The 21,001-nt window shown below is 44.5% G+C and overlaps 1 protein-coding gene across 3 annotated transcripts in view; it reads left to right on the top strand.

The window, feature by feature from the left end:
* The window catches only part of PCNX3 (pecanex 3), a 713,235-nt gene that overhangs the window by 381,085 nt on the left and 311,149 nt on the right, over positions 1 to 21,001 (top strand). For all 3 annotated transcript variants that reach the window (XM_078660716.1, XM_078660718.1, XM_078660717.1), the window contains exons 21-22: positions 8,604 to 8,748; positions 10,080 to 10,257. In XM_078660716.1, coding sequence (XP_078516842.1) covers positions 8,604 to 8,748; positions 10,080 to 10,257 — 323 coding nt within the window. The remainder of the gene's footprint in view (positions 1 to 8,603; positions 8,749 to 10,079; positions 10,258 to 21,001) is intronic.

Genomic DNA, 21,001 nt, shown 5'->3' with positions numbered 1-21,001 from the left:
AGCCATAACTACGAATAATAATCCTGCTCCTATCCACCCACAGACACTACCAACAAAAGCTGTCCCAAAAGTCCCTCTACCTAAAGCAGCCCCAAAATCTCCTCCTATGGACCTACCCCCAGACTGCCACCCTTATGTTGTCGTCCTTACAAATGTACCCACCCTGAAGGCTGAACAAAATGAACCCCCTCAAGACTTAACAAATAAAACGTTACACTGGCTAGAGTCCAACAGACCCCTTCCTAGGGGTTTTGACGGATCAATTATAGGAGCCAGAAGGGTGGGTTGGGTGGGTCATGGCCACAAGCATTTAGAAGGAGACTGCGTGGTGGTCAATTTCAGGGATAGTAGAGTAGCTCAAACTATTTGCAAATACAAACCTAATCCCGGGGGTCCGGGTATTGGCACAGTGGACCTAACCTTTTTTTTATCCAAGACCAGCCACCCCCCCGGTTTAGCCGAGAATTCGGCATGGGTTGGAGCAACACCCCCGCCTATTCTGAATTCCCCGCTAACCCTCAATTCTATCCACAGACAGTCTGGGCATCGCCAAGGTGGAGACCACCGGGTTTTTGAACCGACGGCATCGCTGAGGAGGTCCCAAGAGTTGGTAGTTTAGGCGAAGCCAACGAGCTAGGAGGGCTGAGCATTGACCACGGTATTCCCCCCCTGAGTATGGCAGTCCCCACTCTCATACAAGAGAGTAATCAGCTTCCCGGGAGGCAAGGCGGGGCTGGTGGTCAAATGACCCAGGACCCGCTGAAGGTGGGAGGAGACCCCGATTCTGGCGGTGACCCAGCTGTGACAGATCCAGTCCTTAGGATTTTCAGCTGGAACATCGCGGGAATCGATAGGAAGTTGGGGTTGCCTGACTGGAACACGCTTGTGGAGGGATACTCCATCTGTATATTCCAGGAGACGTGGGGTAAGGACCCCTGTCATAAGGTGGGATATTCATCCCACTTTGTTCCAGCTGTCTCCCCCTTGTCAGGGAGGGGTCGCCCTTCGGGCGGTCTCCTCATTTGGGTTGCTGTCTCCCTAGATTGTAGGGTGGAAGAGCACCCTACAAACTCACCAGACATCCTCAACATCACGCTAAAGGATTCACGGGGATGTCTGCTTCTAGACATTTTTAACATCTATGCTAGAGGCACTAGGGGAGGCGTACAATCACCCACCATTGCTCTTCTGGAAGATCTCCTTAGGCAGCGGCCAAGAAAATCGTGCACCGTGGTGGCGGGTGACCTAAATTGCACGTTCGAGCCCCTAGGCACTGATGACATGCTAGGCATAGAAGAGGAGGATTCGAGAAGGGGGATCCCGGCCCTGGCCCTGCCCCCCATCAAAAGGTGGACACAAGCGGCGTTGCAAATCAACGCCCTTAATATGGAATTTGACCTGAGGGCCGTCAATGGGAGGTCCAAATCCGATCTGATTGGTGCACACACCTACAATAGGCCCAATCATGCGTCTAGAATAGACTATATTCTTCTTGACGTATGCTTATGGAGTACTCTGAGTGATATGGAGATTATCCAGACCATTGAGAGCGATCATAATCTTCTCTCTCTTGCGTTATCTCCTGAGTGGCTCAGGGGCAAGGCTGGATTACTTCCTCTGTCGGCTTCCAACTCCCAGATGGTCAGTGTATCCAACTGTGGGAGGCGACTGAAGTGGGCTAAGCTTGTCTTGTCTCCTGAGAAAGTCTCAGCCATAGGGGCACTGTTGGCTGCAGCCCAGAGTAATCTGGGCTCATTGTCACATGTGCCTGAAGTGGCTACGTAGATTTTTTGCGATCTAACCAGGGCCCTAAGCAAGCTTTTCATTTTACCCTCAAGCTCTTCGGGCACTTCTAACAGGACCAAACCCACGAATAGACAGGGTTGGTATACAACAAAATGCAGGACCCTGAAAAAAGCCTTGTTAGGGGCAGTCAAATCTAAGTCCCAACTAGCTATCAGGGCAGTGAGGAAGGACTACTCCCACACATTAAGGGCAGCGAAAAAGGAGTGGGAGGAGAAGTTCTGGGAAAAACTGTTGGCAGCAAGTAAGGGAAAGGACGCAAGGTGCTTTTGGAGCCTGGTTAGAACCAGGAATAGGCCTGACGCATCGCTGGTTACGTGGACCATCCCCGCCCAGATCTGGTATAACCACTTTGAAGCCCTGTATTCCCAACCTGAAGGGGTCCTTAGTGAGTCCTTCTCCCTGGAGGATGATGTTTTTGTCGGGGGTGGTGACGACTTTACCGCGAGGGAGGTGGAGGCCGTAACCAAGTCCCTGGTCCCTTTGAAAGCAGCTGGGCCGGACGGGTTACCTGGCGACTTGTTACGAGCCGCTCCGAAGGAATGGGGCCACTTGGTCGCTAATTTACTAAATGCAATCATGAGGGGCGCACTAGTGCCAGATTCCTGGAAGGGGGCGGAGGTTGTTCCGATATTTAAAAAGGGGTGTCGGGACAGCCCCGCCAATTACAGGCCCATTGGCCTTATTGACTTTTCCCAAAAGGTGGCTGGGAAGGTGATTTTGGGGAGGGTCCTTCAATGGGCAGACGACCACAAGATACTGTCTGACTTTCAGGCGGGGTTCCGTTCAGGCACTGGGACGATCGAACAGGCCTTCAGATTGATGCTCCTATACTGGAAGGTGGTGGTGCTGGGCAAAGGCAGTCTTTACTTGGCCTTCATTGACCTGAAGACTGCCTTTGACCTAGTACCTAGGGAGGAGTTATGGAGGGTTCTGCAGGGGCTGGGGCTGCCCCCTTACATCCTGTCGCTTTTGATCAAACTTCATATAGACAATTATGCACAGGTGCGGTGGGGCACGAATGGAGAGAAAACCAATAGGATCCCGGTGTGTAGGGGTGTCCGCCAGGGTTGCGTGCTTGCTCCCACACTATTTTCACTTAACGTGAATGGTGTGGTAGAGCACCTGCTTAAAGAACCAGCAGATGCCCCGTCCCTGGCGGGCACTCGGATCCCCACCCTGCTCTTTGCCGACGACACCCTTCTCATCTCAAAGACACCTTGGGGTCTCCAAAAGCTCCTCAACCGCTTCCAGGAGTTCTGTTCTCTCAGGGGCTTGACGATTAATGTAGACAAGACCAAGTTTCTGACCATGAACCCTCCTAAAAAGTCAGGAGCCCCCCCCAGTCTTAAACTCTGTTCCCCTGGAGAGGGTCTGTGAGTTCGATTACTTGGGGATCCGCCTTAACTCCATGAGCTGGTCCCCACACATTCAAAAGATGCTGCTCAGCCACAAAAGGGTTACCAGTGTCCTACTCAGGGAATATTGCTTATCTGCTAAACATTGCATTTCCCCGGTTATAGACATTTGTAAAGCCAGAGGGGTCACTGCCGCCCTGTATGGGGCGGAGTTGTGGGGCACCACAAATCTTGAGGTTTTAGCTAAAGCGGAAAGCAAATTCCTGAAAGAACTTATGGCACTCCCACTTAGTACTCCCACAGTCCCGGTGCTTCTTGACTTGGGCTGCAGATCAATTGCGGACCAGGCGCGCCTCCGGCCCTTGCTTCTGTGGGCTCACCTGTGGAGGGTTCCTGAGCTAGCTTCATATGCAGCAGGCTTGTCGGAGGTGATTGCCATGGAGGGTTGGCATCGAATTAAATGGCTAAGGGATGTCAAGAGCATATTGGGGGAGCTGGGTTTGGATGACGCTTGGGCAACCCGTTCTGCTCCTCCCAAAGCAATCCTGAAGAAACTATACTGGGAGTGGGTATCGTCCAAACTTATTGGCAATCCTTGTCACTGCAACTCGACAACAGCATTTCTAAGAATTAAAGACGTGGTTGCATTTGAGCCCTATCTGGACCTTATTTCTATTCCATTGGACAGGGCTCTCTATTTCAAGCTCAGAGTGGGTACTCTACCTCTAGGCAACCTGGTGTGTAGGTGGAAATCTGCTCCCCAATCCTCACCCTTCTGTGCTTTGTGCTCAACTCGGGTCGAGACGGTGGCACACATACTTTTTGAATGCCCGGACTATTGTGCCCCAAGGAGGCGTTGGCTTACACCAGTGTGCAGACTCTTAGGTACACAACAGCATTTGGTGGCCCTCCGTATTTTACTGACTGATACATCGTCCCCCATTGTTTGTGGTGTTACTAAATTTTTAAAGTGGGTGTGGGTGATCCGTTCTAAAAAGCTTTCCTTTTCAATTTAATTCTGTTTTAAACTATTTATTAGTACTGTTGATCGTTTTATTCTTTTTATATTTCTAATGTATTTTATCATAGCCTCAAGAAATGTAAACTGTAATGTATGTACTGCTTTTAAGATATCTATGTATCGAAATAAAGCTTATATCACACACTCACTCAGTTGATCTTGTCTTTAGACAAGAACTCTACCGATGTGGAAGAAAACTTCAAATTCTGTTTTACAGCAATAAAAAAATGGATGAAGGACAATCATCTATGCTGTAATACTGATGAAACAGAAATTCTGCCCATCGGTAAAAACAACCTTTTTCAGCCAAACGACTGGTGGCCAGACAATACCACAGCCCCTCTATTGACGGTGGAGGTTGCAAAGTACTTAGGCGTGTGGTTCGACTCTGCCCTTTCATTTAAACCTCATGTTCTGAAAACTACTGGGACCTACTTTGCATTTATAAAAACATTGAGAACGTTTTTTAATTTGATCCCTCTGGCCGCTAGGACAACCGTGGCCGTGGCTCTTATATTATCGCAGCTGGACTACTGTAATAGTCTCCTTGCAGGAATCAATAAAACCATCCTAAGGAGACTACAGGTGGTCCAGCACGCGGCAGCCAGACTGGTGTTAGGATTACCGCGTAGGGCGTCCGCCTCGGCTGCATTTTTTTTTGTTTGAATATCTTTTATTAGTTTTTGTTACATATTACTTTCAAACTGTAAATAGATGTAAAACAGTTTCATGATACCAGCACAGTGACTTCATTACGTATATTACCAACTGTACGGGCTCATTTCTGATCACAAGTCAAAGGTGTTAAATTGAAAGCGAATCAACATACATATCATCACTGTGTCATTGGGACCCATTACATCTTATACATGTGATAAATCGCAAATCAACAACAGCTGTTTGCTGAAAGTGTCAAGTGGTCCCCAGCCCTGCTTCGGAGGAATGAGTAGGTAGTGGTATCAGTAGTGTTATCTCCATGGTGCTGAGTAAAAGTACTCGGCTGCATTGAAGACCCTTCATTGGCTCCCAGTCCATAGAAGAATCCTGTTTAAACTTTTACTGATGACATTTAGAGCACGTCGTCACTTGGGCCCAGGATATCTTTCAGTGAGATTTAAGCCATACACCACAGTAAGGACACTGAGGTCCAGTACTGCAAGCCTGCTCAAGGTCCCGGCATTTAAACTATCTACCAGAGGCGGAAGATCGGCCACTGTTCTGGGAGCAAAGGCCTGGAACACTATGCCTAAGGAACTTAGAGTAATTGAACCGGAGGGACAGTTCAGGAAACTATTAAAGACGTGGATATTTGGAATATCGGATGCTTGCTGTCTAGACCTCATTTAGGTGTCGCTCTACATAGCTGATTCTCGTCACTTACAGAGGCTGCGAGTTGTGGCACAAGCTACACATGGGTGGGATAAATAGACCCTCTGAAGTGTGGCCTAAAATCTGTTAGTTGTCATTGGGTAGTCGTGTTCTCACCCACCTGTGTTCCCCTATTTAGTGTCTTACTTTAATCTCAAGTGGGAGGTCCTTCACTCATCTCTGGGCCGGGCGTAGATGAGGTACAGCTCTGTGGCCGGGTTGGGGCAGCCTCCCTTTCTGTCTGACCTGTCGCTGTCTTCAATCCCTTCAGCATGTACCCCCACTCTTCTAGATCTTCCTCAGCGTTCTCGTCCATTCGCACTGCCTTTAAGTGGTACTGCTCTACCGCACCCCACCCTTGCACGTCAGCCTTCCACCTGTCTAGATTGGGGTGACGGTGTGACCACCAATATATTGCAATGCGGCATTTGGCCAGAACTAGACCTGGCAACAAGAACCTGTGACACATGTTGGTGCCCTTTTTTGGGTATCGGTAAGACCCCTAGTATGCACTATTTGATTTCTGCATTTATGCGCACTGCCGTTACAGTACGGAGGGTCTGTATCACTTGTTACCAGTATGTTTGTAGCCGCACACAGCTCCATGTCATATGCAGAAATGTCGCAGAAGCTGTACCGCATCTTGGGCAAACTGAGGAGTGTACTGGAGCGAAGCGGGCCATCCTCTGAGAAGTCGAGTATGTGTGGTGTAAGTTGTGAAATTGAGTGAGTTTGAACCTAGCATTACTAGTCCCCTCGTGCACATGCGCCACTGCTTTCATCCATTCCCTCTCTGTGGGTGGGGAGGTTAAATCTGAGTCCCATCTGTCTCTTACGCGGGATAGGTCAACCACGCGGTCGTCTTTCAGAGCTTTGTATATGCGGATTATGAGCCCTCTGGTGGACCTGGGTTAAGCAACAGTGCCAGGGTGTGGGGCACTTTCGGCTCCTCCGGGAACGACATCCATATCTTGCCAGCGATACGCGACACTTTTGCATGATGTAAAAAGTGGCCGTCCGGCACATGAAACCATTCCTTCACCTCGTTGAATATTAAGGTCACATTTAGGTACAGATTTCCTGCCTTCGAAAATCTCCCTTCATGCCATTTCGTGAAATCCATGACTGATTGGATTCTGCGAAAACCCTGTATCCACTGGAGCGGGAGTGCATTAGCGTATGAGGCCCTGCGCAGAAACCAGTGTGACTGCCTGTTCCCACGCCTCTGCCCCTTGCGGTATTGTATGTCGGCAGTCCCTGGGGATCTGCGATCCCATCGTAAGGTATTTAGGCAATCGCATCTCACTGCTCCAGTCCCCCAATAATTCTTTTTCGACAGTGCGGTCCTCCATGCACCATTGGGCCGCGTATTGCAGCAATCCTGCAAGATAGTAAAGTCTAAAGTCCGGGACTTTTGTTCTTATTTTTGGGCCTCTCTCAAATGCCTCAATGCTGCATTCTTTGAGGTTTTATTTTAGTGCCCTGCTGGGATGATCCAGAAAAGCACCTTGGCACTTGTCATATTTAATTTTTTGGCCAATCCTCCTTGAAACTGTAAATAAAGGGCCACATCATCTCACATTTATTTTTTTGCTGATGCTGCATACCAGTGGCAAACAGAATTGGCAAAGCCAATAGGTCAAAAGGCGAGACCTATTGGCTTTGCAAATCCTTGTTAAGGCTTTGCAGGGATACTGGTAAAGACAATAGATCTTGTATTCCTCATCTGGAATTGAAGTAGGTTACTCATACGAGTATAACTTGCTATGCAAGCGTTGGTGCTAGAGTCAATCCACACTCAGTTGGCCATAAATATTATGATTACTGGAGCCATGATTCATTATCTTATACATGCATTGGGTTATTACTGGTCTGGAAGACCATGTTTTGCATTTGCACCTATTAGCAATTACCTTTACCCACACAAACCTAATAAGACCTTTTCACCAGAATTCCTTTGAAATTTGAAATATCTCACCCAAGAGGTTCCCAACATTGGTGGGGGGGGGGGAGAAACTTCGCTTTATTTCACGAGGACTCCCTGTGTTCTGCAACATATCTTTTACTGTTGATAGTCACCTCTGAAGTGGAGCTGTGAAAATGTATGCTCCATTCACTGAGGTTTGAGAAATTGTTATTAAATCAATATTGATTGTTTAATTATCTTCCGTTCCCCTTTTTCTCACAGTTCCTTACTCCCCTCCAGTCATTCTCAGGCTCCTAGAGCTTTTTGTAATACGTGTGCCATGGAATTGTCCAAAATAAAAGAACATTCATCCTGTATAGCTAAATTGATTCTTGTATACATTTCAATGTGGGTTTGATCTTTCTTTCCTAATCATTCTGAAGAATAGACGTTGCCCTCATTTCATGCTGGAAGGTTTTTTATATAGTGACTTGAGGCAATTAACGTGTATTAATTTATTCTGTGGACTTCTTCCAGATGGTCTCAGTGCTCATCCAGCAAGAGTAAAGCAGCTGCATAATAACTCTTGTGTAAAATTCTGTGACCTGGGCAAAGCTGCCACAAGTATAGTTAAAACTGTATGTGATAATTCTGCTCAACTTTAAATTGCAGATCAAATGCCAAATGGGTCAATCTAGCTCAAATGCCTTTTTGATCAAGTTTGTTCCTTTCCAACATTTAACAGGTTGTTTGCAACGTAACTCTATTCTAAGCTTGCGAGACTAGGTGATCAATGCTTAGATTAAATGTTGGATCCTAGTTCGGTAGTGCTCCAGTGATTTGTCCTCTATAGGTTTGCATAGTTATCCCTTCCCTATTCTTGGAATGACTTGTTGTTTCCTACTACTGGGCCCAAAAGGAAGCCAAGGTGATACCTTTAAAAAAATCTTCACATACCCTATGGAGTTATACCTTTGACATGAGGGTTCTTCTGATCCGAAGCATGAAATATTTTGAGATTCGTCATGTAGCTGTTGTTTCTGTTACACAAGCCATTTAATATAGTTTGACTGTTCTCAAGAACCACTGCTACAGCTAAGTTGTCTTCTTGCCTCTGATAACTTAATACTTTTATTCATGGTTTTAGATGCAGCCCAGCTGATGTGGTTTGAGAAGCTGTACGTTTGGCTACAGTGTGTGGAGAAGTACTTTGTCTATCCAGCAGTGGTCCTAAACGCTATAACGGTGGATGCAGCCACAGTCAGTACACAACAAGATAAGCTCTGTATCTAGTAAGTTTCTGCTCTTTGCAAGTCTTGTTCACACTCCAATAGTGTTCCGATACAAAGTTGCAAGTTTTCATTCTGCTTGTGCAGGTCACAGGTATTAGGAGATGCTGACAGTGGACCCAGGGACCACTGCCTACACTCCCCTCTTTCAGAAACACTATGCTACTTGTAGCATTGGGGCCCATTTCCCTTTAAGGGACAGAGATCGTAGAGCTGGCATCTTGCTCTTTTGAGTGTTAGAATGGGGGTGTGCTATCCCATATAGACCCCATCATGGCATAAGCAAGAGGTCACAGTGAGTTACAAGCCCATTTCCAGTTTAATGAAAAGTAAGTTGTTTTTGTGAGTTGTCCCTTCATGGTGTTTGGGATTTGAGCTTATCTCTCACAGCAAAAGGAGAGCCTAGTTGAAACAAAGGACAAGGATCATCCTCCACCGTCCACTTTTAGTAATCCGGCCCATGTTCCATTCTGATGCATTGTTGAAAATAAATTAGGCCTGCAATTCAGATTACAGTAGAACTGCATTTAGACTGATAACTGTTTAGTGTTCAGCAGCAGCAAGGCCACATTTTGGTATCATGTATATCACAATTTTCCTGATTTGTTTCAGGCAGAGCTTCCAGTGTCCAGGCTTTGACAAATAAATGTGATTTATTTTTTTTGTCTTCATTTTGGAAATCTAGGTACAATTGTTGTTTTACTCTCAATTTTCTATCTATTAATGGAAAGCTCCTTTTTAGAGGAAAGAAACTGTCCGTTCTTTGAAATAGCAGAACAGTACACTAGATGTAATTAATTTCCAGATAATCTGTGTAAGAAAATAAAATGCCATTCACCAAAATAGATGTCAAGCCTTCATTCTGTTTTCTTATGCATTGGCTCCACAAGCGAAGCATTACACTGTCACTGTAAGCGCCTGGAGGCACTAGGCAGGTGCATGTAAGTTGCTGGCTCAACCTGAATCATCTGAGCATATGTGGTGTCAATCTTAACAGGTAATTGTAATATACAGTTTGAAAAAGTTTTGTTTTACGTTATTTTGAAATTGGCAACAGTGGGTTCTGGTATTCTGGTTGGTTTAAATTGTGCTATACTATTGAGTCGAGTGGATCTGTTGGAGGCTGGAAATACTGGCTGACCTTGTTTGAGTGAAACCTGTAGTACTCATTGCCAAGCTGTGTTTGCACCGTGTTGGACAGAGTTCATACTGGTGTGAAGGAGCAAAAAGTCTGAGTGGTATGGCTATAAAAAAAAGTTAACTTTGTCTTGCTAATGTAGATTTTTCTGTGGTCCTGTCTGAACAAGTCAACTGTTTGCTTCTTCCCTTTCCAGTTGTCGGGCCTTTCTCATCACCGTGGCAGGGTTGAAGCTCTTGCGTTCCTCCTTCTGCTGCCCACCTCAGCAATATGTGACCCTCAGCTTCACAGTTCTCTTCTTCCATTTCGACTACCAGAAATACTCTGAGGGATTCCTGCTAGACTACTTCTTCATGTCCGTAGTATTCAGCAAGGTAACAAAATAGACTCTCCATTAGGAGGAAAAGTATGGAGTAGTCAATTTGCCAGAATAGAGAATGAACTACCCCTGTATGCTCCCTAATTTCTTTCTTTTAAACACCAGACAATTATCCGAATCCTTGAGCTGCTGTGTGTACATGCACATATAGTGTTTTCTGTGTTTACAATGATGATCTGAATATTATATTTTGTTACACAAAATTCTCTCCTCTTTAAAAGAAAATGACTTTTATCCCACCAAAGATTTGCACATTCCAAATCTAGATGATTAACTTTAATTCCACAATGTGTAGAAAAGAAATGCAAAGTAGTTACAGGCAAATACCATTCTTTTTAAAAGTGTTTGTGAAATACTGATGAATAATGTTAATAGAAAAGCTGCTCTATTTGCATCTTAGCTGCTAGTTTGAAAATTCGGAGGGAGTCTGGATGAGCCGAATACAGCAACAGTTAGATCTACAGACAAAAGATTTTGAATGGAAAAAAATTGGACAATAATTGGTTTACCCTAGTTTTGTTTTTTAATGCATTTTCAAACTGAGTTATCTATTGATAAAACTGGATGCAGCCAGTCTTAAATATAGTGCACCTGTTTTTTTTTTGTTTTTTTTTACCAGCAGCCAGGGTAGTTTCCTCATCAGGGGGGGGGACATGTGGCATTTTCTAGGTTTTTGATAGATCAGCCTGGCTGCCTTATTTTGTGCCAGTTTTAACCTTCAATTGAGACCCTTGGGAAGACCCAGGTAAAGAGAGTTTGCATAGTCTATATTGGATATAGACTATGCTATGTTAGATATGGAGAGATTGGTAGACCACACCTCTTCTAATGTATAGCCCTTGTTATGGGTGGGGTAAGAACATGTGTTGTTCAAAGTTCAAACTACTTAGCATGTTGGTTAGATCCATGAACGATTGCTCGTCGGTTTCCTCATTTGCCCAGTATTTGAGGTCCCCAGTTATCAATATTTTTGCACAATCAATTACTAAAGGGGAAATGTGTTCTTCCAGGGTATTGTGGGAAGTGGGGCATATCACCCCGGAGTCTGTATACCACACCACAACACAAGTTAGAGAGGAGGTTGTGGAGTTGAGGTTAAGAGACTTTTGACTCCTGGGATCTCAAAAGACTCCTGACTAGTAAATCTCAGGTTTTTCCTCAATAATTGATGCTACATATCCACGTGTTTTACCCACTGGTCGATTAGCATGAAGGGCATAATAATTTCCTGGAAGAGCAGCTAAGATTTCAGGGGAGGGTTAATCTGTTAGCCAGGTTTCTGATGGAAGTAAAATATCTGGCATTTCAGACATTGGCATCTTCTGTGTTAGAAGTGAATTGGCGGAGCCCATATAAGCTCCACCCAGGGCGATGACATGAATTCCTTTCTTTCTGTGCCAGCAGCGGCGATCCAGAGCTACCTTAGTCACTTTTTGATAACTTAAACTTTTGTCGTCCCCTATTTTTGGGCTTTGCTCTTAGTGCGTTTAGGGCATGTCCTCTCCAAAAAAATAAACAACAAAAGTGGCTCCCAAGGGTCGAAAGCTAATGGTACTTTGTGCAGAAAGTTAGGCGGAAAACTCCAACATAGAGGAAAACTAAAGAGGGTTTCAGGGATAGAAATAAAACCTCTAAACCCTTACAGGTATTCAAGGATACCCATCAGTAGCCGTCCTGTACCGCCCTATTCATCATTTGGGCTTCCTCAACTTCTCTATCATAGATTTTTACCCACAGGGAAAAGATGTACATATCCCGTAAGTAAGCTAATATGGGCGAGATAGAGAGCCAAACAAGACAGGGTATGAGTGTTATGGCTACTAAGTTTTGCAGTGCAAATAATCTTGTGAAAAAGGAAATGTCTAATGTGCAGAAAAAGAGTAAAATTGGAGAGAATGGGAGAAGAAATAATTTTAATGGTATCTCTCTTCCGTCCAAACTTTAAAAACAGTGTGAAGTAGTATGTAACAAATATCTGCTATATCTAAAGAGTGGTGGACTTGTTTCAGCAGGTCAGTGGACACCGGTGTCCTCTGCTTTCATCAGGACCTGTAGATAGGTGTTGTAAAAGACACTGCAATGTTTAGGTGAATAAATCGAAATAAAGGATGAATCAAAACCATATCACCTGAATCACTAGGTGTAGTTTCTTGTCACCTCCTGATGTGGGATTTTTCTATTATGTAGGAGGGATTTACCTCACCTCACCTGGCTGCGGCTCAGGTAGAAGGAGCACCGCGCTCTCCGTCGGTACTCCCGGCTTGCATCCAAGCCGACTCGGGAGGTGCCAAAAACCTACAGGTATTAAACCTTGTGGGGACTGCCATAGACCAATGACAGTGGTGGATCTATGCTAGGTTTGTCTCTGGTGCCTCTGAATGGGCCACGACCCCAATGCCTGTGTCGAGGGGCAGTCCATGCACCCCAAAGCGATCCGCGAGTGGTCGATGTAGCTACTGGCAGCCCGGGGGAGATCTCGGTGATGTTCTTGGAGCTGTTCCCGCTGTTACTAGTCTTCTCACTCCTACACATCCTCTTTGATATCTGGTGAGCAGAAGAAGCATTAAAAAAGTTGAACCATTCTTCTGCTTTTACCTCTTGACTTGATGCTTCAAGGGCCCACTCCTGTACTCCACCTGCGGAGCTGGTTTCTGGCCCTGCTCGTGCTGGAGTTTCCTAGAACTGGGGCAACACCTGCTCAGTTGAAAAAGTTCTATAGCACAGTGCATGCCATTTTTGGGCCACTGACTCCCTCTGGTGTGCCTTCGGGCCCCTCCGAACCAAGAGATGCTCCAACTGGGTTACCGCTGGCGGTCTGCCCCCAATGCTGGCTAGGCACTATGGATCCGGATCTGGATTGGCGGTGCCATAGGTGCGATCTTTCACCCTGGCTTCTTTCCGGCGACGCTTGACATCGAGCCCATCATCATTCCTGACTCCAAGCCAGCACTGTTTGACGTTGATGCTGACTCTGTCCAGACCCTACCATTCCCTGGACTTAACTGCCCACAGATAGACCCTTTTTCCTGAAAAGGGGTGAAGGGTTTGCCCCCCTAGGGGAGGACTCTGAACCAGAGGAATATTGGTATGAGGAGCTGGGTGACACCATTGGCTTCGACACTTCTTTGGACTGTAGCTTGCTTTCTCCTCCAAGCCCTGTTTCGGAGGTATTCCTACTTTTTTGCCCTGAGTAGCACCCTCAAGGCAGCACTTTCTGCTATTCAAAATGACTACTTTTCATCCATCTTAAAAATACTTGGGGGATTTAGAACTTTCCCCAAAATATTCCAAGACTGGAGTTGGAGTATTAAATAAGCCTCCTGGAATATTTGGCAGAAAGTTGCTCTTTCTCCAAATATTCTAGGACTAGAGTAAGAATCGTAATTTTGACCTTCGAGTGTCTGCTATGCCCACTGCTTCCCTGAGGGCACAGTTCATGGTAAGAAACAAGAACAAGGAGAGTGCATCCTCTGCCTCCCTGGCCTCAGAGTTGGCAAAACCAGTGTCAAGAACACAGGTGTGTCTCGCATCATCAGGCTCCAAACTTGTTTTCTGCTAATTTTTATTACAATAATAGTGAATTATAGTCTATTATTTACTATTAGTGTAATTAAAAAGTGGGGCAGCAGGATCTGGAACAGGACCCTCACTGGCATTTCAGGTAAGAGAAATAAAATGGCTTTAAATGTATGTTGTATGTATGCATGCGGGTGAGAGTGTGTGAATTTAAGAGCATATGTGTTTGTATCTGTTGTGTGTGTGAGCGAGTAAGTATAAATAAGTCAGTGTGAGTGAGTGTGAATGAGTGAGTCAAGGTAAGAGTGAGTGCAAGAGATGGATTGAAACTGAATGAGTGCAAGCGAATGCTAATAAAAGAGTGAGACTGAGCGCGAGTGGATGAAAATGAATGTAAGTGAATGCAAGTGAGCATGAGTGATAATGTGCTGTTATGCTTGCATAAGTCTGCTGTTGTACCTGGCATGCTTCTTGTCTTCTAGAAGCACCCTCGACAAAATGCTGGCTCCAGCATACTGGGATAGCCACTCCAAAATGTTAGGCACACTGTAGGTACATTTTGGCATTAGGCACCCATAGAAAAATACCAATACTGGCATACTGGAGGAAAAACGTGGCATCTGTGGGAAATTGCTGGCACATTGGAGGAAATTCTTGCTAAAGGAGGAAAACTGTGGCATATGTCGGGAGGCCATCCATGACAAACTACGGCCCTTGAGCTTTTATACATAACTTTTTATGTAAGGGTTCCCCAAGGTAGCTGGACAGCGGCCTTAGCAAAATTCTGGCAGTGGCATATTGTATGCAGTGTTTTGGCAAAAGGGGCCCCCATGACAAAATGCTGTCTCTAGCAACAGAGATAATATTTGAAATATGTGGTACCAATAGGGCTTTTTGAAAACCTATTTGGGTCACCTCATGGGGACTGTCCGATTTAATTTGCTTGGCACACCATGAAAAGACTTTAATATTTAATGAGTGCTCTTTTAGAGCCTATGGCTTTTGAGCAAATTTGTGAAAATTGTGCGTTAAAATGCGCTATTATAGGACATATTTTCAAAAATGTCCTCAGGGGAGAGAAACCCTCCCTCTCCTATCTTCTCTAGAAAACGTCAGACTTACTTTGCTTGCTTACTGAAATTGTCGTAACTGTTGCCTTGACATATCATGTCTGCACCTTCATATAGATGATATCTAAAATAGATTTTTTTTGTGTTGTGTTATATTAATCATGCAATTATTATGGAGCTTCAGCATTTTTAATTATTGTGATGTCCTCGGGATTAAGGCCTTGTGACTTTACTTCCTGGGAAGATTCAAAGACAAAGGTCATATGATGTTACTTCCTGTTAAATTATTAGAATTCTTAGTAAGATTGCCCCCTACCTGTCCCCGGCAGCTCGGAAACAAGCAACAGTTGCCTTGGTACTATCGAGGCTAGATTATTGCAATGCCCTTTATTGTGGCATTAGCAAAGCCTCTATCTACCGTCTCCAAATGGTACAGAATTCCGCGGCCAGAATGGTCTTAATTCTCCCTAGGCGAGCTTCTGTAACAATGGCCAGAAAGGACCTCCACTGGCTTCTGATTCCCTCTAGGATCTCCTTTAAACTTCTCTGCCTGGCTCACAGTGCTATTCACGGCTCAGGATCAGAAGGTATCAGGGCTCTTCTGTGTGCATATACTCCTAGCAGAACCCTCCGGTCATCATCAAAGAACAGGCTTGTGGTTCCCAGGTTTGCGAAGGTAAGGTGGGGAGGCAGGCCTTTTCTGTCTTGGAACTCCCTCCCGCTAGAGCTCACTAGTCAATCTTCCTTGGTGGTCTTCAGGAAACACCTGAAGACCTGACTTTTTTCTCAGGCATATTAGGGGCTGCGCTCCTAGTGGCTCCCTGGTTTAGTTATCTGGTATTTTGGACTTCTATGTTTGTTTGTTCTGCGCCTTGATGCCCCTTGGGTATAAAAATGTTATTCATTCATTCATTCAAATCATGAAGGTCAAAAGGTATATGATGTCACTTCCTCAACTCCTGACATTTTGGTGAAACGATGTTCATAATGAGATATAGACTGGCAGAAATTGTTAATTGATAATAAACACAAGTATTTCTACATTTTTGTATACCCAAAATAAGTACCAGATTCTGCAGATAGGGGACAATAGCTGCAGAATACAGAAAGTGGTAGGGAGGGATCAATCTCTAAATTTTAGAAAAGAAGGGAGTACCAATTCCCTTATACTAGGAACAAAGTTCTATACATTAGTTCTTTATATACAAATTGATCACACACCTAATCGTAACAAGATTACCCATTTTATTTATAGTAATTCTGGATGCGAAGTCATCTTCTTATATAATGCTATTAACAAACATACAATGTACACACACATATATATATATATATATATATATATATATATACACATATATCTACAACAATTATATACAAATGACACAAAGAACAAACAATATTCCTATGCAAAATCTATCTTTTTCACCCAGACGGTCAAAATAATCAATGAAGTGTCCCCCTATTCATTCAGGGAGTACACTATGAGGTAGTCCTATTGAGACACAATCGGTTCTATTAGATCCTGAACCTCAATTTCAAGATTGTGTGAAACATAACTGGATATTGTACAGATGGTATCATCAGACTCCTATTATATTGATGGAGCGGTAATTTCTTCTGGTAGTTTCTCAATGCAAAACCCTCATGCTACCTCTAATGTACCGCTCAAAAGGTGTTGGGCCCTTCACACCATGCATTACCTTCAGGAGATTTTAAATAAAGATGAACAGTCAAAATACAATTATTATTGTAAGCCAATAAAGAGAGTTGGTGAGTATTTTAAAGGGTTTTATTTTCTAGTCAAAAGTTAAGTTTTTCTCTGACCCTTTATTCATTAGTAAAATATCAATCAGGTTACAGAATTTGGAAAACAGGAAAAATATCAATAATACAGAACACATTACAGTCTGCATATAAGCATTACATGTGGTTATGAAAATGTGGCGCAAAAGTCTTAGAGTTTCTAAGAAAAATAGTCTTGCAGGGCTAATTAATAATTAAATAGTTGGCAAAAATCTCCCATTAAGAGAAATAAATGCATAAAACAAATACATCTTTTAGACCTAATTAATTAGTTAAAACATAAACTTAAAGTTTAGCATCTAATTCTATCCTGATCCACTGCACTCTCTGTCTGTCTGTGTCTAAAAGAGGAAAGCAGCCCCTCCTTCACAGGCCTCAAAGGAATGTGGCCTGAAGTGCCAAGATATGACGTGGAAGCAAGAAACCTCCCCCTGAATCTCCTCGGACGCACCTCCCCTTCAGCAATCTCCCGGGACGTTTCTCGTACCTAACCCATAGAAGCCAGCTGAGCTGAGAAAAAAAGTAGTGCCAGCCCCCATCCAGAGAGGACAGTATTTATACCCTAATTATTGGCAGAGTACACAAAGATGTAGCATTTTTCAGTAAAACCTGTACGTGATTGGTCAGTTATGATGGCATGAGGTCACACTTCCCCGACTCATTCTAAAAACCTGACTTCACTAGTCTTAACAAAAGAAGCATACATGAATAACTACATTTATAAACATTTGCAACATTTACTAGGAAAAATGTTTCATTCTAATTCATCCTTCCTTCCACAGCGTAGTCAGAACGGATACTTTTAACTAACTGGTACATTGACACAGTTACAAAAATTTACAGTTCAGGTTGTCCTTGACTTTTTGTCATGAGGAAAGCTGCCACAGTCTGCGCATGCTCCCTTCTCATTAAATTGCAAGTCATAGCCTTGATGGATTCACAGGCAGCCATGTTTTGTGTAGGCCCCAAAAATAAAACAAACACAAAGATAATATTAATTTCATGTAAATCAGTCCATTATGTTTCCCAAGTGCATTATTAATTCACACACATTATAAAAAGAGGTGTTATTAACTGAAAATGTTTATCAAAATAGGCAACAAGTCAAAGTCTATTAAGACAGGAATAGTTGATTTTAGATTGCATGGGATGAGCTGGGAAGAGAGAAACACATTCAATGAATCTTCAAAGGTAAAAAGGCCACTTTTCTCTACATTGCAAAAAGACAGGTTAATTCAGCAAAAGCATTTCAGACTTACTAGGCCTCACTTTCATGTTTTTCATGTGCCATGTTTTAACTTGCACCAAAATGTGCAATGGCAATTTAAATGCAGCCTGTCTGAAGCACAAAAAATAAAACAATGCATGACTGCAGATGAAATCTGCTCCATCAATCCACCCTTCTGATAATTCAAATCATAATAAAATGATTTATAATTCATCACACAATTTTCATTTCACAAGTGACAATATCTTTTTTTTTTTTTTTTTTTTTAAATTGCAAAAGCTGAGCATATAACAATGTTACTTCTATTTCTAAGGCAAACACAAATTTGGTCTGTAATCAGATCATATATAGCCAAGCTCAAATGTTTTAGTGCAGAGATCTGTAAGTAGCTTCTTGGAACAGTTAGTCTTCTTTAAAACAAGTAACTAAAATAACAAGCATTTACAATGCAATAGGTCTCGCAGCATTAAAGTTTGAGCTATTGGCATTGTATATTACAATGTGTTGCATTAATTTGTTATCAAACTCTGAATTGTTTTATAAAGATTGATTGCAAACTGTCAAATGTTGCTGAATAGTAAGCAACGTTGTGAATAATATTGTTTGCTAGTCATCCTTGGGTACCAGAGTACTTCACTTGAGGCAGAGGTATTATCTTTAGACTACAGGTGCCGGTGCCGCTTAAGCTAGAAACAGGGCCAGCCACTCACTACTCTGCACTCACTACTCACCACTCACTACTCTACTCACTACTCACTACTCTACTCACTACGCACTACTCTACTCACTACTCTACTCACTACTCACTACTCTGCACTCACCACTCTGCACTCACCACTCTGCACTCACCACTCTGCACTCACCACTCTGCACTCACCACTCTGCACTCACCACTCTGCACTCACCACTCTGCACTCACCACTCTGCACTCACCACTCTGCACTCACCACTCTGCACTCACCACTCTGCACTCACCACTCTGCACTCACCACTCTGCACTCTGCACTCACTACTCTGCACTCTGCACTCACTACTCTGCACTCTGCACTCACTACTCTGCACTCTGCACTCACTACTCTGCACTCTGCACTCACTACTCTGCACTCTGCACTCACTACTCTGCACTCTGCACTCACTACTCTGCACTCTGCACTCACTACTCTGCACTCTGCACTCACTACTCTGCACTCACTACTCTGCACTCTGCACTCACTACTCTGCACTCACCACTCTGCACTCACCACTCTGCACTCACCACTCTGCACTCACCACTCTGCACTCACCACTCTGCACTCACCACTCTGCACTCACCACTCTGCACTCACCACTCTGCACTCACCACTCTGCACTCACCACTCTGCACACTCACTCTGCACTCACTACTCTGCACACTCACTCTGCACTCACTACTCTGCACACTCACTCTGCACTCACTACTCTGCACACTCACTCTGCACTCACTACTCTGCACTCACTACTCTGCACACTCACTCTGCACTCACTACTCTGCACACTCACTACTCTGCACAAGGGTAAGAACACCGCCTTCATTCTTTGAGTCAGGCTAGCCTTAAAACTTTAAGAGCCAGAGCTCCTAACATATCTTCACTAAAGGGTCGTGTGTTTATATCACAAGCTGAGGTGTTGTACTTTTCTAGCTCGATCTTTTTCAAAAGACACTCAATGTATTTTTTTTATTGAATCTGACCCTCCCCCACTCCCCATTTATTCTTTACGAAATCTGTTTTGAGGAATGGTCCTGTTCACTACCTCTTCAGAAAAGTGGTCAAAGAGTTCACAAATGTAGTCATGACTACTTAAATACAGAGGTATGATTCTTGGCACACTGGAACCCACTGTTCTCTTGTTGTTATCCTCATTAAGGGTTAGCATCGACTGTGCTCCGAGGTATGAATAATCACTACTGCCTGGTTCAATACTCCCAGTACATGCACTACGATTCCTATTGATTGTACCCTCTACAGCAGATCAATTATTGAGGTTGAGTTCGCAAGTATACAGGCTAATCTGGACATGTGCAATCACTACTTGAGGGGTCATTATCCCTTCCCTTGCATTAAGTGTGGAAGCATTTTCGCCACATTCTAGGTTCCAATGGTCAGCTGCATTCTCAGCCCGAAGAAGGTTTTTTTGTGTGTATCTGCGTCTATATTGTGGAACACCTTACCGGCATGCATTTGCAGAGAATCAAATCTACTTCAGTTCAGAAAACAGGTAAAGACATGTCTCATTAATTGCATCAGAGTTAGCATTCATTATTGTAATCTCACGGCGTCATGTTGTCCCTGGGCAACGTTTTATTAACTTACGAGAGTAGCGTCACCAAGTTTTAAAACGTTAATACCCCCAGGGCGAGACGTTTCTACTCCTTCACGCCGACAACTCTTTGGTACCCCGGGGGTGTCAACTACAGCTCACTTCTGTTTTTCGTGAGAAGTCCTGCCTCCTCGTGCTTCTGTCTCGAGCGCGCTCTCGTTTCTCCTCCCTCCTCTCCTTACCTCCTCCCGCAAGCTCGGCCCTGCCTCCCACCGCTTTCCAAGGCAAGCCGCTCGGTGACGCCCCCCTGCAGTCGGTGGAAGCGCACTTCAGCTGCCCCACTCCCCGTGATGTCAGCCTCCCGGCGGAGCTCTCCTGGTTACATTTCCGTTGCTTCAGATCTGAGCGCGTAAAGGTAAAGCCGCAGCCGGAGCTTGGGAGGCAGCTGGGCTGGTGTTCGGGGAGCAGGGAGAGAAGGGTGCTTGGGACCGACCAATGAATGTAGCTTGTATGCGCGTGTGGGTATGTGGGGGGGGGGGAGTCTCTCTGTATGTATGTGGCCGCTTGTGTGTGTTTGCACATGCGTGTGTGCTTCACAGGAGACAGCGCCTGGCCGCAGCGCTCATTCGCGTGCGCGTGTCACTTTCAAATCGCCTCCATGCGCGCGGCCAGGACTGTCTCCTGGGAAGCACACATGCCGACAATAGGGGCTCGGCGGAGACGCGCTTCGCGCGGCTAGCCGAGACCTAATAAAAAAGAATTCAACAGGACAGTTTCAGCATTTCTTTGCTCTGTGTCATCAGCTTGCCATCAGAATGGCTCATACAGTGTGGCATTCTGTA

Source organism: Lissotriton helveticus, chromosome 9 (assembly GCF_964261635.1).
Source record: "Lissotriton helveticus chromosome 9, aLisHel1.1, whole genome shotgun sequence".
NCBI classification, from domain to species: Eukaryota; Metazoa; Chordata; class Amphibia; order Caudata; family Salamandridae; genus Lissotriton; species Lissotriton helveticus.
Note: the sequence above shows the minus strand (reverse complement) of the source record. Positions and strands in the feature narration are given on the sequence as shown.